General features: G+C 38.5%; 1 protein-coding gene across 2 annotated transcripts in view; it reads right to left on the bottom strand.

Moving 5' to 3' along the window:
• Window positions 1-4,284, bottom strand: part of LOC144004097 (uncharacterized) — a 22,144-nt gene extending 17,860 nt beyond the window's left edge. For both annotated transcript variants that reach the window (XR_013279201.1, XM_077501048.1), the window contains exons 1-2: window positions 4,175-4,284; window positions 2,294-2,345 (exon numbers count right to left, since the gene is read on the bottom strand). Coding sequence is in view for 1 of the 2 variants with exons in the window: in XM_077501048.1 (XP_077357174.1) it covers window positions 2,294-2,345; window positions 4,175-4,219 (97 nt within the window). In the remaining variant the exon portion in view is untranslated. The remainder of the gene's footprint in view (window positions 1-2,293; window positions 2,346-4,174) is intronic.
• Window positions 4,285-16,432: the final 12,148 nt, after the last annotated feature.

Genomic DNA, 16,432 nt, shown 5'->3' with positions numbered 1-16,432 from the left:
CACAACAGAAAGGTGACTGCAGGTCTGGAGTCCGAGGACCGACTAGGCACAATTACCACTTCCGATCGATTAGGTCTGCTGAATAATTGGAATGTTTTAAGTGGTGCCGTGGCTACCCACGTCCTGTTTTCATTAATTGTTGTTTTTGTTCATTCAAGTGAAACTTTTTTCTTTGTTCGTCTAGTTATATCTTACTTGCACTTGGGAAATGAAAGATGTAAATATTTAAAGAGTGTTTTCAAATTGAAGCATTATGTTTGCAAATCACAAGAGAGAAATGCAAGCAGATCAAGGCATTTTAAAAATGTATACTACCCTGATGAAGTTATACTACATTTGATTGTTTGTGAGTAAAGTATAGCAGGATGCATTGTTGAAGCCGCTGGGTCACAATGTTAAAATTTCACCCTTCAAAGCATATTTTGAAGGCAACAGAATTGTTTTCCAACTTTCCTTGTTGGACGGGGGATCATGTTTGCAGGGGGTCATGAGGAAAAAGTACCGCTCCGATTTTAGCCAGCTGGAACATGAAAAACATTTTTTGTAGCTCCTCCGCCCGTCCCTTTTCTGTCAAAAGCATTTCCTGCCGCAAAGCCTCCCGAAAAACATTTAACAAGTCCTGTGTTAATATATAACAATGTCTGTTTAAAAAAAAAAAAAAAAAAAGTCAAACATATTGTAGCAGTTTTTTTTTTTTTTTTTACTCAACAATACCCTTTCTACTGAACTTGATTGATATTGACTTGATTTGATGAACGGCCATATTCATGCCAACTAACAATTGTCGTTTCTTGAAGAAAGCTTGAACCATCAAGACACAATCATCACAAGTCTGACAGCCACCTCATTTTACACAGTAATGTTATCAATCCGTCTAGTACGAGCATCAGCCAGTCAGGGGATGACCGCAGCTGTGCTCGAGTCAGTAAAGCCCTCAAAACCACATTTTCAAACTGGGTCAAAATTCACGACAGCGACATCATGCATGTCTGACTTTATGAGGACGTCATATTTTTCTTAATGTCTTCATGGAGGTAAATAAAAATGACACGTCATCACACTGCCATTGTATTCCTCCTAGAGTCCTGTTAAATGCTCCCAATGTGTTGAAATCTGTAGCTTATTTATTAATGATGTGTTCTTCCATAGTGAAATGTGACTTTAATCATATATGGCTATTACTGGTTTCTATCTTGGTTGCTTTCTGCTTATTTGTCACACATGAAGGTAGTACAAAATCATTTTGAAAAATAATCCAGTTGTACTTGTGATTCTCCGCACCCCCACCTACCACCCCCCGCAATATTATGCTTGCATATGCGTTTCCATTTTTCAGGTGACTCTTTTCCATGCATTTTTTTTTTAACAAACACGGGAAATTAATTCATCTGTAATACAATAAACCTAACAATAAGAAAAAAAAAAAGAATTAAATGATTCTAAGTCAAGATTTGTGCACAGAAAATTTTGCACCATTAACTGTTCTCTTTTTGGGTCATAGTAAAGATATGTTCTCAAAAAGAAATCACTAACATAATTTTAAATAGAGTTTTGAAATGATTGACAGGTGATGCTAGGTGACATATGACAGGTTGGGTCGAGCCATTCTTTCTGTTTTTGGGGAGACTCCGTTTTTTTAAGGACAATGAAGCTGAACAGCCTACTGAATCTAACGTTCATTTTAAGAACTTACATTTTTCTGAAATATCTGTAAAGGATTTTTGCATAGATGCTACATTTTAAATTTTAAAATCTCACGTACATCCATTTGAGAACCACCGTAATAAACTATCAAATGGATTATACATAAATGCTTTTGCTCTTTTATGCTAGGCTTACACTAAAATAAAAGAAATTAACCATAATAGTAAAAAAGTTTTTACTTACTTCTACTAACCTTCACAAAATTCTACCAAACAAGTGTGGCATAAATCTCATTCAGTAAGTCCGAAGTATAAATGCAAATTATACCATGGCTTCAGCTCTTCAACTTTTTTTTTTTATTTTTTTTACGTTTCATTAAATACATGTCAACAATAGACTACAATTTTTAAGAAATTAACTTCTCTTACCATTATATAATAACGTCTACCGACCGACCGAGATGAAGCAGTTTTTTCCCCCCTACAAATTGGAACCTTTGCGACGTGAATATGGCATTCATCTACATTGCGATGTCGATTCGAATTTGACAAATTGTTCAGCCCTACTTGAAGATGCACCCGATTTTGCTTCAAATTGATAATTCCTAACAAGACATTATGCAGTAGGTTTAGGATGAAGAGGACCTTACCAGTAGTCAGGCGTCCTTCTGCTCTCAAGGGTGCTTGTGGCCTCTGGTGGCCCTGCAGCAAACACAGAAAACAGACGTGAGCACAAAAATTCCAAAACACCAACATGGATTTTGAAGCGAGGCAAACAACGAGTGGCACACAGAATGTGGGTGAAAGCTGAGCACACAACCTTCCTGCTGGAACATGTCAGTGTTTTCTGGCATCCGACCACGTTGCTGCTTCTCGTCAACTTTTTTCTTTATAATACACAGAGCTATTTTTTAAAACATTTCATTTGTAATATTTTCAGATTTTACATATGGATCATCAAATACCCAAAATTAGATGATTTTTTTTCATGATTATATCTGGTAAATACTGCAGTGTAGTACAGGCAACCATATGTAGTGTTGTAATCAAGGGCTGCATTCTTTCTCAAAACAATTAAGCGTTGGAAAATGACACAGCATTTATCTATTCTGTTTCAAGTGAATTGTGTTCCCAAAAAAAAAAAAAAGTATTTTGGAATATTCTGCTCTACTGTGGTATGTCCAGTTCAGTCTTGACAACAATAATCTTGGTGAGGTTGAGAATGATGCACCGTTCCATACTTGCTGTTCAAATATGCAACGTGTTACTTCTCTAATTGACTGTTCCATACTTGCTCTAATTGCGCTGATGTGATTCCATTGAACCTCACTGGAGTTACCCTTTAAAATGGGAGCGTTCATCTGCCTCCATCCTCATAACGAGACGATGGATGCATTTATCGAGCTCTTCAGTGTTGCTCTGAGTGGAAGCTGACTTTAATATTTCATCCAGTGCTCACGCTCAAAGCGGTTTATCTGCTATTTATAGCAATGGGAATGCAGCAATTTGTTCTCTCCATGCTATCACTGATTGAAGGCATTGAGGGACTTCGCTGGCCTTAATAAAGCCACTAGCATGCTTTCTTCATGCCTCTCTGCGCTCATGTTGAAAGTAAACCGGAAGAAGCTTCACTGCTCCCCACACAGGTCCACTTCATTTGCTTGCTTGTTCGTCTCTCCTTTCCTCTCCCCTCCCCATCTTATCACAGGAGTCCTGAACTCTGCATAAACCTGCACATTCCCTGCTCAACGCTGAAAATGGGTGCAGAAAAGGAGTCAGACAATCGGAAACCAAGTGCGAGAAAGACCGATTGCACAGTACTGAATTGATGCAGAACCCTGCTCTCTCTCGCTCTCTTTTTCCCTCCCCAGTGTCTTTTTTTGCCAGTATTTTCTCACTCTCCTCTCCGTGTCTTTCGCTCTCGCTCTCAAATGATTCACAGTGGAAAGAAAAGGCCTTTTCCTTGTCCTCGGTTGAACTCCACATCAGCTTCCTGTTAGAAAGGCAAAGAGGAAACACCCAGAGCAAGACGCGCATGCGCACACAAACACACAGAGCGAGGCCTTCACTGGTGGATTCTTTGCTGCCGGAGAAATTAGGTCAAGCACTTAAGTACCCAGCATGGAGATTTAAAACAGCAACTGTTTGGTCAGGACAGCCAAAGGCGTGCGCACACGTTCATAAAATCAGTAAAAGTTGATCAACAGTTACAACACAAGATGGCAATTGAATATGCATAAATAAAACTGTGCCTAAAAGACACCTCGAATGACCTCATTTGGGACATCAGAAACTATTTCACGGCAATATCAACTGTTCGCCTAAAAAAACAAAAAACAAAAAAACGAACTCTGTGTCCTGTCCTCTGGCCTGAAATACCCTTTAAGGAACAACAATACACCACATTGCCAAGCACATCCAATCAACTCCTCATAGAAGGGTGGATTTGAACCAAACCTAATCTTGCCATCTTGGCGCCCAATCAATCGCGCGAGATATGACGGTGCGGAGGGGAGGGAGGGATGACGAACCTGAGCAAAATCCCTGTGATTCCAGGCCTCTTCTTGCACAGCCATGTTCGCTATGCAAGAGGTCCGAGCTGGGTAAAATCAGTTTTCACTCCACAGTCATGTGCTTGCCCCCATGTATGCCACTGAGAAATGAACTCCCAGGTGGGTCCATTGTCCCGCCCCCTGTGTCGCTGTTCCATTTTCTCCAAGGCACAATGACATTTTTTTTCATGTTTATAGCAGCGAGTTCGCTTTGTAAACATGCAACGTCAGTGTATTAATATATCACGTGAGAGAGCGTGGGTGCCCCAAAAGGGGAGAGCTTTCCCTGCTTTCATTGAAAGAGCGAGTCGCTGGATCTTTTTCTTAGCAAACCCTGGTATGGACCTATAGGGCAAAAAAAATACACACACTAAAAAGTGTGGAATGAATGTTGCACATAATTAAGTGAATGACATCAGCCACAACAATGTGTCAACAAACACGGAAAAATTGCACAATTGTTCTTTATGCTTGTTTTTTTTTTTCATCTGAAAGGCTGCAAAGCAATCTTTTATGCTTCTTTTATAACCTTAAATGTCCTTTCAACTGTAAAATGAAAAAAATAAATACATAATCACAACTCACTCCCACTCATTACTAGGATCAATATTATATTTTTTGGACTTTGTGTTAGCTTCGGAATGAATTAAAGCAGCCCACGCAGGCCTTTTAACCATTAAAAAAAAAAAAAAAAAAAAAAAAAAAAAAAATCACATCCAGCCACAGCTGTGCAAGCCCATCTCACGTTTCATTGAATTAATTTTCATCAAAAACTTCTCGCTGGGGGAAACCACAGTGACACATCGGGGGAAACCACACGCCTGGACGATATGTGACCATAGGTGAATCCTGGGTCATGACTTTTCGCGTTTGAAGCACTTTTTCTAGTCACCTCCTACCAGCGCCGAGCCTGACATGTTCCCCCTGCCCGGAGGTGCTCGTGAGCGGCTACACGGTTGCTCGCTCGCTCAAGCTTAACAAAGGGCAGCAGGCAGAATTCGACGTGTGCCAGTCGTAACTCGGGCACGTCACGATACACTTAAAAGCCCCTAATTCTGCTATTATTGTGTTGAAGTACAGATGGTCCGGCAGCCACCTGCAGTAATTTACGAGCCCGTCTTGTATTCGACACAACAAAATAAACGAGCAGGAAGAGAGTGAATGCAAAAGCTACATACCCGAAAGTGTCACGTTCAAGTCCAACGTTCTCGAATTATCGCCTGGCTAACAAAGACACGTTCCAGACGTCGAAGGAGGGGGTTATCGTGTCCGTGTTCGGAGACGGCAGCCGGGTAATGGTGACGCCGCTCTCCGCTCCCTCCTCCCCCGGTCACGGCTGCTCGGTTCAGCGGGGACACCGCGCGTCCTGTGGCCGCCGCTCAAGCACATGCGTCAAGTTCAGCTGAGGTGAAACTGCAGCCCGTTACACAAGCTGCCCCCGGCCCGCACCTCCAACGAAGCCCGCTTGTTTTCAGGTCTGTTATTAAAGAGGAAAAAGTGGAGAGGAGGGAGTATTTTTTTTTTTAAACAAAAAGTGAAAAGACACTTGACGTTGTAAAAGCAGCAAAAAAGTAGGCTGCGTTGAGATGATTATTAAGGGCTGCCTCACACCCCCTCCTTTTTGCCCCTTCCGCGAATAGAAAAAAAGCACTATTTGATATCGCCTGATGCCAGCTTTGTGCTAAAAAATAGCAATTAAAAGCTTAGTTTGACGGGAAAATAAGCGAAAATGTCAAGTGGATTAAAATGAAACAAAAAACGATATTATAAGCGTTTTTCTAGCTAGCCATTTTTAGTAGCACTTTGATCTTCAAGGCAAACAGCTTGTATAAAGAGTATAGCTAACACACGTTATAACACAATTAAACATAATTCATCAGAAAATATGCGTGTATAGGACTTACGTGGCTACGAAGACACGAATGTATTAAATATAGCATTTTTTAAATTGTTAGTTACTTCGCTCGGTTTGGCTAATTAGCTTTGAAAGGACATTGAAAGTGGCTTTCCACACGTCTGTAAAACTGTTATTTAGCTCCACGGGCTTCATAAAAGATGACGAATATTTAATTAAGTCTCAGTTTACCGACCTACTCACACACGCACGCACACACACAACAACAACAAAAGTTATTAAACTACAAATATGCTCATCAAAATCAGCCAAAATGCCTTCTTTTTAGAACATACCGTCATCCTCATGTCGTGGGTCTTGAGGCAGTGATAATGATATTGACCTGTTTTTCTTTTTTCTATTTTTAAATTGAACTAGACAATTTTCCATCTCAGTCAAATAAACTGTACATATGACAATCGTTTTAAAAATAATGACTCACCATTTGGTTAGGAAATATATTTTTGCTGCCATAACAATGAAGCATAATATAGGGCATTAAAAAAAAAAAAAAACAGGGAAGCAAACTGCATATTCCCAGACACCTCCTTGCAGAATACAAATCCTAATGCAAAAACAAGTGAACTGGTTTTTTTTCCACCCAAATGTGAATAATGAATGCATAACATGATAATCCTCATTCAGAATAACTAAATCCACTACAAGTTTTATAGTGTTCAACATTTCTAAATAAACTTAACTCAAACAAAACTTCACTTTTTTAAAATTGATATCTGTTTATTTTTGTAATTCTGGATTTAAAATGGGAAAAAAGGAGAATGACTTGTATATAGGTGTTTAATATTTTCCATATCCTTAAACTCTTTAGTTATTCTAATTAATATTTAATCTAGTGGTTTAACATTTTTCATATCTTTATTAGTAGGAAATAGGCATGCCTGCTTTGCCAAATGCTGTTATGTTCTCATTTTGTTGATTACTGAAAAAGTGAATTTCCCTTGTGGATAAAAAAAAAAAAAAAAGATTTACTTACAATGCAAATTTCTTTCTTTCTTTCTTTCTTTCTATCAACCTATCTATCAAGTAAAACAATTCACTTAAATAAATCAGCTAAAATACCAAATACACTTGAGCAGTGTATTAATAGATCTGTATGGTAATATTACATGCATTTGCACCCACACATTTCTTGCACAAACAGTAACCATAAATACAAGTGTGTGTGTGGGTGTGTGTGTGTGGGTGTGTGTGCGTGTGTGTGCGTGTGTACTTACCTTGACTTTGCTATTTAAAGCATTAGGCTATAGTTTAAAGGGATTAAAAGTTGATAGACTTTCAAACTGATCGAGCATCACATGCCTGAAGACCAACATTTTTTTTTTTTCTGTCCCCCCCCCTAATCTTGAAATAACTTGAAATGTGTGTGCACGAACAACAAGCGTGTGTTTGCCGGTCCACCGGTTAAACTGGAAGCCTCAAGTTCACAGTCAAAACTTTCATTAATTCCAAAGAAATCTGTATTACTATTACGTATTATTGAAATTTAGAGGAGTGTATTGAAATAGTGTGTCCTAATTTCTTACAAAACCTAACATAGTAGGAGCAGTGGGACAAATTTGACCATTTGTACACCAGCACTTTTACATTCATTTGATGAATACGAGTTATCCACATGATTTTATTCAAGTATTTTTCATGCATACATTTAATTTTAGATTTTATACTATTTATATATTTTACACAATACTTGACACACTGATGTAAATTGTTGTAAAATTAAACAATTGAACCTAATGTTATGAAAATAATTCATATAGATCTGTCCATAATACTTAATGTGAATCTTTAATTAGTAATTAAATTTAAATTTATTTCTCTAGTGTGTTTTCTCTATTATGTTTATCTATTGTGTTTTAAGCAGTTTTAATTAGGGGAACCCAGCAAACTGATACGTGTATAATTCTACTGTTTTGCGGTTTATGTGAATAAAAACTGCACCGGGGAAATAAATGTGAAAACTTGCAGTGGCATGAAAAATCACTTGAATAAACAATAGATGGTTTTATTATTGGTGCTGGTGTGTCTTATCTGCTGTACACCTAAATACCAATCGTTCTAGCATTTTATTGACTTTATACAATCATACCATCAATTAAGAAAGTATCAGAAAGAGTCTGGTTGTATAATTATGAAGTGATTGGAGGAGGTGATGTCAAACATTGAGGTGTAAACAAGGCGGCCGAGGTACCTTTGAGTTGAATTTCAGGCCATGGGCTAAGTTGCACAGAGCAGCCCAGATAGTACAGACAGCATGGAGGAGTACATACGGCGTGAGGAGGTGAAAATGGCAGGGGAGTGAGGAGGTGTGGAAAAGTGAGAAGTGGGAGGTGGCTCTTGCAAAGGGCCAAACTGCCGCCTCCCATCCCAGCCCAGCTCCTTGCACTTATTTCGCCCTCCAAATAAGTGGTGCAGTGCGGCGCACGCCCCACCTTGCACCACAAAAAGATCGATTTTGTGCTCCTCCGGACCAGAATCAGCCTGAAATGTGATTCTGGAGTTTGTGAAGTTCAATAAAACTCCTGAAATGGTTGTCGACCCGCTAAAATCATACTTCTCCGCTGGTCTAATCAAAAAGGATTGACCTACATTTACTACCTCAGTCTTATGATTTGTTCCACCGATCTGTAGTCATTTATTCCAGACAGGCTTATTTTATTTTATAGTGTTTTTCATGGCTTATTTGAGAATATTACATTTTATTTTATTTATTTTTTGGTCCAATTAGATTTCAACCTGTGTGTTGCTGTGTTGATGTAATCTTCTCGGGGCCTTCACAATCAGTCAAGCTGGCTAATAAAACAAAATCTAAATTAGTATCCAATCAGATTTCACGTTTGTTTTGTCTTTTTATACAGAAATACTGATCTCTAGTTGCATACTGTTATATTGCGATTTTGTATACTATTGTTGAAATATTGTGTTGAAATATCTGCTGAGAAATATGATACAGCCTCATACGCATGCACCATCTGAGTGGGTTCATGCACCTGTGAAGGCATTATGACTTTATTATCAGCAGCCCGGTGCTTGTACAGTATGTTGTGGCCTGGTTGCCGCGGGCAACAGGTCAATGATTACCCAGTTGAGGCCTGGATTGTCCTCAAGTGCAGGTCAGACCCCCAGGGGAGAGAATTCGGGCCGCAGCTTTTTCACAGGGGCGGCCGATCAATCCATTTGATCAATTCATTCCAGTTTATTTGTTGTAGTTTAAAATGGCTGACAGGCACGGCTTACATGACACGACTGCAAACAAAGAGGAGCTTGTTTACCAAAGAAGTCAGTTTTGCCATGTTTGTAAGTTTTTTTTCCACCTCTATAGTATTTATTAAAAAAAAACTTTAATATCAGCATTCTGAAAACGATTTTTCTGACACAAAAAAGGAGCCCATGGAAGATAATCAGAGTGAATTGTTCAGACAGGTTGCTCATTTATACATTGTAAAAGCATGAAGTGCTTTATCGACATGATGGAAAAAAAAGGTTTGAGCTGAGGTATCTGCATTCAAGCCGCAAGTATTTTGCCAAGGTTGCCTTGCCTCACCGTGAGAAAAGAACTCCCGGTTGGCTGAGCCGTGCAGTTTGATGGATCATTTTAAAATCTTGCGAGCATTTATTTAAATGTTAACTTTTTAGGACTGTGTTTGCACAAGTTTGTTCATGAAAACACACCGTTGTACTGAATATACTATGGGTGTAAAGATAAAAGCAGCACATCTGTTAAAAGATGAGGTTGTATTCCATGTGTGCAGTTCTAGCACCATCTGGTGGTTAGTTTATTAGTGCAGTTTAATTTTAATTAGGAATGTTTTGGCTACTGCGGCGATTATCCTATAAAGTCAAACCAGCAAATATTTTTTCAACAACTCTGTCAAAAACATTACTTTTTGCCCAATTCAGCCATTAAATAAATATAAAACAAAAAAACAAATATATATATATATATATATGTTAAAGCCAAAATCAGTCAGTCCTGTCACATGCTAAATGTCATGCAAATTAGTCTCAAGGCAGTTTTTTTTTTGCAAGATTTTGGATGACTTGGCTGCCACGTGTTGAGTGAGTCAATGACAGTGGCACTTGACCTCAAAGCTTTGAGACACACAGAGGGCGCTCCTTCTTTGCAGGCACCTTTCTGCAGAGCACAATACCTCTCAGTGTGGTTCAAACAAACAATGCCAGGAATGGCCGCCATATTTATGCAGGCGACGTCCTGGCAAAGAAATGGAGCAAAATGGCGCCTGTGAGGTTTCCGCGGTCACTCTGACCCCTTGACCACGATTGGCTTGAAAGTTGGTCAGACGGGATCTAACCAGTCATGTCTGGATGCTTGGAAACATGATGGAAGTTCCCTCTGACTTAAAAAAAAATATATATATATATGTATATGTATAATTTTATTGTATTTTTTATTTTTTTTAATGGTACCTAGTGTCAAATCACATGACCAAGACTTAACTTGGATTGCTTCTCCCCGATTTTTCTCTGATTACTTGGATGTGACCTCTCGTGTTTTTTTGTGTTTTGTTTTTTTTGGTTAAAAAATAGTTTTATTTTATTGTTTTATTTTTTTAATACAAAATATTTCAAAATGTTACATTTTCTTTAAACAGATTTTTATACTTTTTTTTTTTTTACATAATTTGTTGAGATGCTTAATTAATTTATTTTTGTTTTGACATTATTTGATGATTTTTATTTTTTGTTTCACATTTAAATTCATTAAAACATTTCTTAAAACACCGCTTAAATATATTTGGACACAAAAAAAATTCAACTATAAAATGCATCCTAAATACGATAAGCATGAATGTCGTGTCTGTGAATTTAATATGTGCCTTTAAGAGGCGGGGCCTGGCTGGATGGCATGTGACATTGGCAAGTTGGAAGCAGGTTGGCAAGATACATGCTAAGCAGTAGCACTAGTAACTAGTAAGTCAGATAGAGTAAAAAAATAAATAAATACAGTGAGCGGTTCGTGGAGCCTCACCATGTATCACACAAATGACCTTGGATGGCCATGGCTCTCCTTTCTCCCTTCCCTTTCACCCCCTCTCTCTTCTCTCCCCCCTGGAGGACCACAAACAGCCATTGTCACTACAGAATGCGAGAACAATTGGGTTCTTATGCTGCGGCCCGTCCCGGCATGGGAGGCTAAACTTCAGCAGTGACTGCACTAAGTAAATGATAGCTCCAACGGCCTGTGCGGTTTGGAAAGGATGCACTTTGTGAGAGGTCCTGCCATGAAGAGGAAAAAAAACAACAACAAGAGTTCAGCACATTTGCCGGGAGAAGAACAGCGACATCTTTTGTTTTGGCCTTTTGGAAAGGTAGTGGAAGGTACTTTGGGTACCATCTTGTGAAATGGTCACGTGACAGTAATGGAGGCTGTGCCGCGAGCTCCTCTCTCTTGCTCCTCCCCTCCTGTCCCACTCCGGGATGGAGGCTCCTCCTCATCCGTCCATCCTCCCGCTCTTTGTTCACTCCGCCCTATCCTCTTTCGACATGACATCATCCGCACATCTGTCGTCCCAACAGGGCACCAAATGAAACGAAGCCTTCCCTCCGCTTTTGTCACCATCGCTTTTGGTCTACGTGCACAAATCTCCTTTTTTCCAATGCATCACTTTCTGCCGCATCATGTGGCGTAAATGATGTCACGTCTCCATGTGCCGCGTGCGTGTGAGCGGGCAGGAAGCGACCATTAAAGTAAATGATCCATGGGGCCCGACCCGCGTTCTGACCCGTGTGATTGAAAGCAAACACAATCAGCGAGGTCAGCACAAACACGACGTGACTCTGTTTTCGTCCTTCTATGATTTGTTTGTGTTTTCAAAAAGAACAGAAACTTTCACAAGTGTATCATTATTCCACTCAGAAAGGGCCCCCAAACCCCGAGGCGCAATTGTTTCCCATGCAAATTACAAACAGATCAAATGAGGCTGCGGCGGGTAAGAAACGGCCGCATTGACGTTACAAATGGATGCAATTAAACGAGTACAGTTACATGGAATGAAGTCAAATACGCTATAAATTGACCGTCGATACCACGCTGATGACAAAGCCTCGTCTTAATTTGGGGGGTCTCAAACGCCAATAGGATTTAAATGACGCCATCAAATGATTCACACACTTAAACTATCAAATGTGCTGGCCTTAATATGCATTTACAATATGCAACTCGTCTGTTCTAAGTGCCAGTGCTGCAGCGCTCATTTGAATGGAACTGATTTCATCACATCCTTTATTTAAGTAAAAGTTCTCATATTAGAGTCCTCAATTGTTTGAAAAAATATGAATACATTCATTCTGAAGCAACCTCAAAATAATCCTATTTTTTTATTTTTTTTATTTTTTTTTAGGTCAATTACAATACGTATCTGGCAGAATAAAATTCCGATAACTGATCACATGGCCAATTCATTAAAAAAATGTATATATAATGAATTAAACAGCTTAATTTTTGGTCCCTTAACGTTTATCCTGCTGACTACCAGGAAAAAAAATGATTGTCCAATCAATTTTTGAGGGGAAAAAATAAAGTTGTTTTTTTTAAGCTATGATGTGTCTACGACAGAGGATATTTTTAAATGTTCGGCTCAAATACAGCTAAAATAATTCATACAATACTTGAATGTGTTCTTAAGAGTCTTATAGAACACATGCTAACAACATTTAAAGCCTAAATTTGTTCAATAAAAAGTGTTATACTTTTCCTCTTCCCCAAAAAGTGCTTGCACTGAGGGAAGCCCCACCCCGACAGACTTGGTATCATTGGGAAGCTCTAAATGTCCTCTCTAGAGCACAAAAGGAGTCAATTCAATCATATGCACTGGGTGGGAGATATTCAGGTTTAAAAAAGGTCCACTACAGAGGACAAATTTGAATTGAGGTTACAACAACAAGGATATGAATTACAGGCATTTGACTACTATACATGCCCTGCGATTGGCTGGCAACCAGTCCAGGTTGTACCCCGCCTACTGCCCAGAGCCAGCTGAGATAGGCTCCAGCACCCCTCGTGACCCTTGTGAGGAATAATCGGTCAAGAAAATGGATGGATGGATGGATGACTACTATACATACTATTAGTTTAACGTTGCAACAGAGAGAAAAATCTGCCATTTTACAATTATTGGGGAGGTCTGAATGTCATTATCTTGTAATGTGTCAAATAAATAAATATATAAATGAGGCAATATCAGCCGATTAATCGGGCTCCAGTTTACTCCAAATATCGTATTATTAACACTTAACTTGCGCCTGATTCCTAACCACTTTCTAAATTTCACTTGATTTGAAAACGGCCATTGATTTCCTCCAAATAACGTATGTATCTTTGGTCATGACAATACTTCGCTACTACAAATAATGTCAACTCTTTTTTTTTTTTTTTTTTTATAATCTATGTCAGCAACATATACTGTCGTAACAGGCAGAAGAATGAAACGGCAAAAAAAAAGATTATCTCCCTCAAGTGCCTCAAATATTTACCCAGGTACTTGACAAAATCTAACTCCTTGCATTCCATGTTGGCTGGCTGTTTACAGACACGCACTCTCTTTTTATGCATGATGTCATGTCTCTGGCAGCTTTTAATTCACGCTGGTATTAAGTTATTAACGTCTCTTTGCATACTGTAAGAGGATGAAATTGGTTTCTGAATGTTTGCCGTGTGTACACATCAGTGAGAGATGCGACAAATCGTGGGATCTCTGGGACCTGCCGGAGCAAAAGGCATAATCTGGACGGTAGGAACTAAAATGGTGGAACTTTTGCTGCAGCTTTCTGGGCTGCTGTGCAGCTTTGCTGAGTGCACCACATTAAACGTGGGGTTAAGAGCCCCCTTGAGGATGTCGGAGTTACTTACATTGCTGGAGTGCCGAAAGCTGAGGGTGCCATTCGGATTCCGTCTTTTCCAAAACTGAAATGAAATGCACGGACATTTTTTCAATTCATATTCAAGCATTCAGGCAAGATATTAAGCACACAATACCATTTTTTTTTCTACGTGGCTCACCGAATAGTTACAAGGCCCATACCATTAGTATTTTCCATCCATCCATCCATCATTATTATTATTATTATTATTTATTTATTTATTTTGGGGGGGGATTTTCCATTGTTCCAATTTAAAAATTAAAATGTGGCCATGGAGCACAAAAGTTAAATCAAATTAAACTCCTCTATAAAATGTTCTACATATTTTATGAACATATTTATAAATCTAAATGGAACTCTTTGCTAAATAAATAAACACTATACTAAAATGAATATATTGAACAATTATTCAACAATTATTGAACAATATTAAATAAATAAATACATATGCAATAAACCTGAATGTTTTCAATCAAGTAAGTAACAAATATTTAAAAATATATATATAAACTGTACAATTAACTTTTCTGTTTTAAATGATTGCTTTCTTAATTATAATTAATCATAAAGTATTCCATGAAAAACTATTATAACATGACTTAAATATCTTAGATTTTAGTTTGTTTTTTTCTTCATCTTCATCTATGAATTACCTGGCCCACTGAAAAATCAAAATATGTACCACTGAAAAAGCTTGAGTGCAAAATTAGCCTTCAAAAATAAAACAAAAGTAAAAAAAAAAAAAAAAAACTTTCTAATTAATTCCTTTCACTTGAGATATTGTGTATTTTTAAGAGCGGTGCTGTGCTCAAAAGGCTTCATTGTCATGCCGTGTATCCACTTCCTCCACATCTGCAACATGTTTGCAACCCCACATCCACTGAGAACATAAATAAAAAGCATTTGTAGAAAAAAAATCACTTTGGTGACATTTATGCACTGAGGGCTTTCATCCGCCTTCAATAGAAGATCACGGCGCCTCAGAGACAACAACTTTTCCAAATGTTCTTCTGGAATCGTTTTCTGGGCTTGCTTGCTTTCAGATAAAACTTTTAACGTGAGTAAATTCACTGTAATGTTAGCTTTGACATCCACACTGTTGTGTAGACGTCTTATGCAACAAATTCTCACTGCAGGATGTGCACGATGTAATGTGAGCGAGTACAAAAGCTGCCTTTACAAAGATAATAAAGCTGACTTTTGATTGACAACTACACGGCATCACACTGAGAGCTGCTTCCTTGCATTATGGAGCAAAAAAAGGAAAATGGAGACCTCAGTGGAGTGTACACACATGGACAAAACACCTCTGCTAAGGAAAAAAGAAACCACAGTGGTCACAAAGAAAACTGACAAAAGTAATTAAAAAAAAATCTGGAAAATTCATAAATGAAAATAAATTAATAAATAAATGAAAATTCATAAAAGAGAAATGTGTTGCCCAGTTCAAATAATACAATTCAAAAGCAACATCTGATCTTCATTGCTTCATTTTCATAAAATGATTATGATTTTTGTCACATTCAAATTATTTCTATGACTTCTTCTTTTTCTTACTTGAGCCTGAATCTGCAGCAGGGTTGAACCCGTTGGTAGAAAACGCCAAGCTGTTCCTACGAAATAAGGTTAAACGCTCTTCACGCTGACACATCCTTGGCGCACCATTCAAACCTCCACACGGGAAGCGTAATTGTGCACGTCATGGTTACAGCTGTATTTAAAGACAACCTTGGCAATATCAATGGGAACAAGCGTTCTTACTACTTGTGTTTGACTGCTAAATGAGCTCCGAGGCACATTAAGCCACGCTTCATGTCATCTTCACTCCATGACACGGGGATATTTCCACTCATTTATGTAGTTCACTTTTGACAGCCAATTATGTACCCATTCCATTTTTTTCTCTGGCAACTATTACACACTTTAGGGGAAAATGTGCATTTTGCTGCCCTATTGAGAGGAGTGAGCAAACATTCAAACACGATTATAATAATCCAAGTCTATGGAAACATACACACACTGATCAATTAATGAAGACATTTGGGGCAATTGCATGCTTCAATGAAATCAAATGTAATTGTTTTCTTTTTCTTTTCTTTTTTTTTGCCGCAGTTCAATAGACATTGCGTTGCTCCTAGTGGCCCACCTTGGCCACTTGGTGGCAGAAGCAGTTTGAAGGGATAAAACACCACAACATTAAACTAAATATTGTATTCTGGTTAATATTGTGTGAGTGGAATATGAGTTAAGCATCAAAATCCAGCCATTTTTATGCATCTCAGGGAGCAGCCATTTTGCCACTTGCTGTCAACTGAAGATGACATCAATGTTGCTCAGGTCTGAGGTAACAACCAATCGCAGCTCAGCTTCAGAAAACAGGCGAGTTGCGATTGGTTGTTGCCTGAGCAACTGTGATGTCATCTTCAGTTGACAGCAAGTGGCAA

Source organism: Festucalex cinctus, chromosome 16 (genome assembly GCF_051991245.1).
Source record: "Festucalex cinctus isolate MCC-2025b chromosome 16, RoL_Fcin_1.0, whole genome shotgun sequence".
Classification (NCBI taxonomy): Eukaryota; Metazoa; Chordata; class Actinopteri; order Syngnathiformes; family Syngnathidae; genus Festucalex; species Festucalex cinctus.
This window is presented reverse-complemented; position numbering and strand designations above follow the sequence as displayed.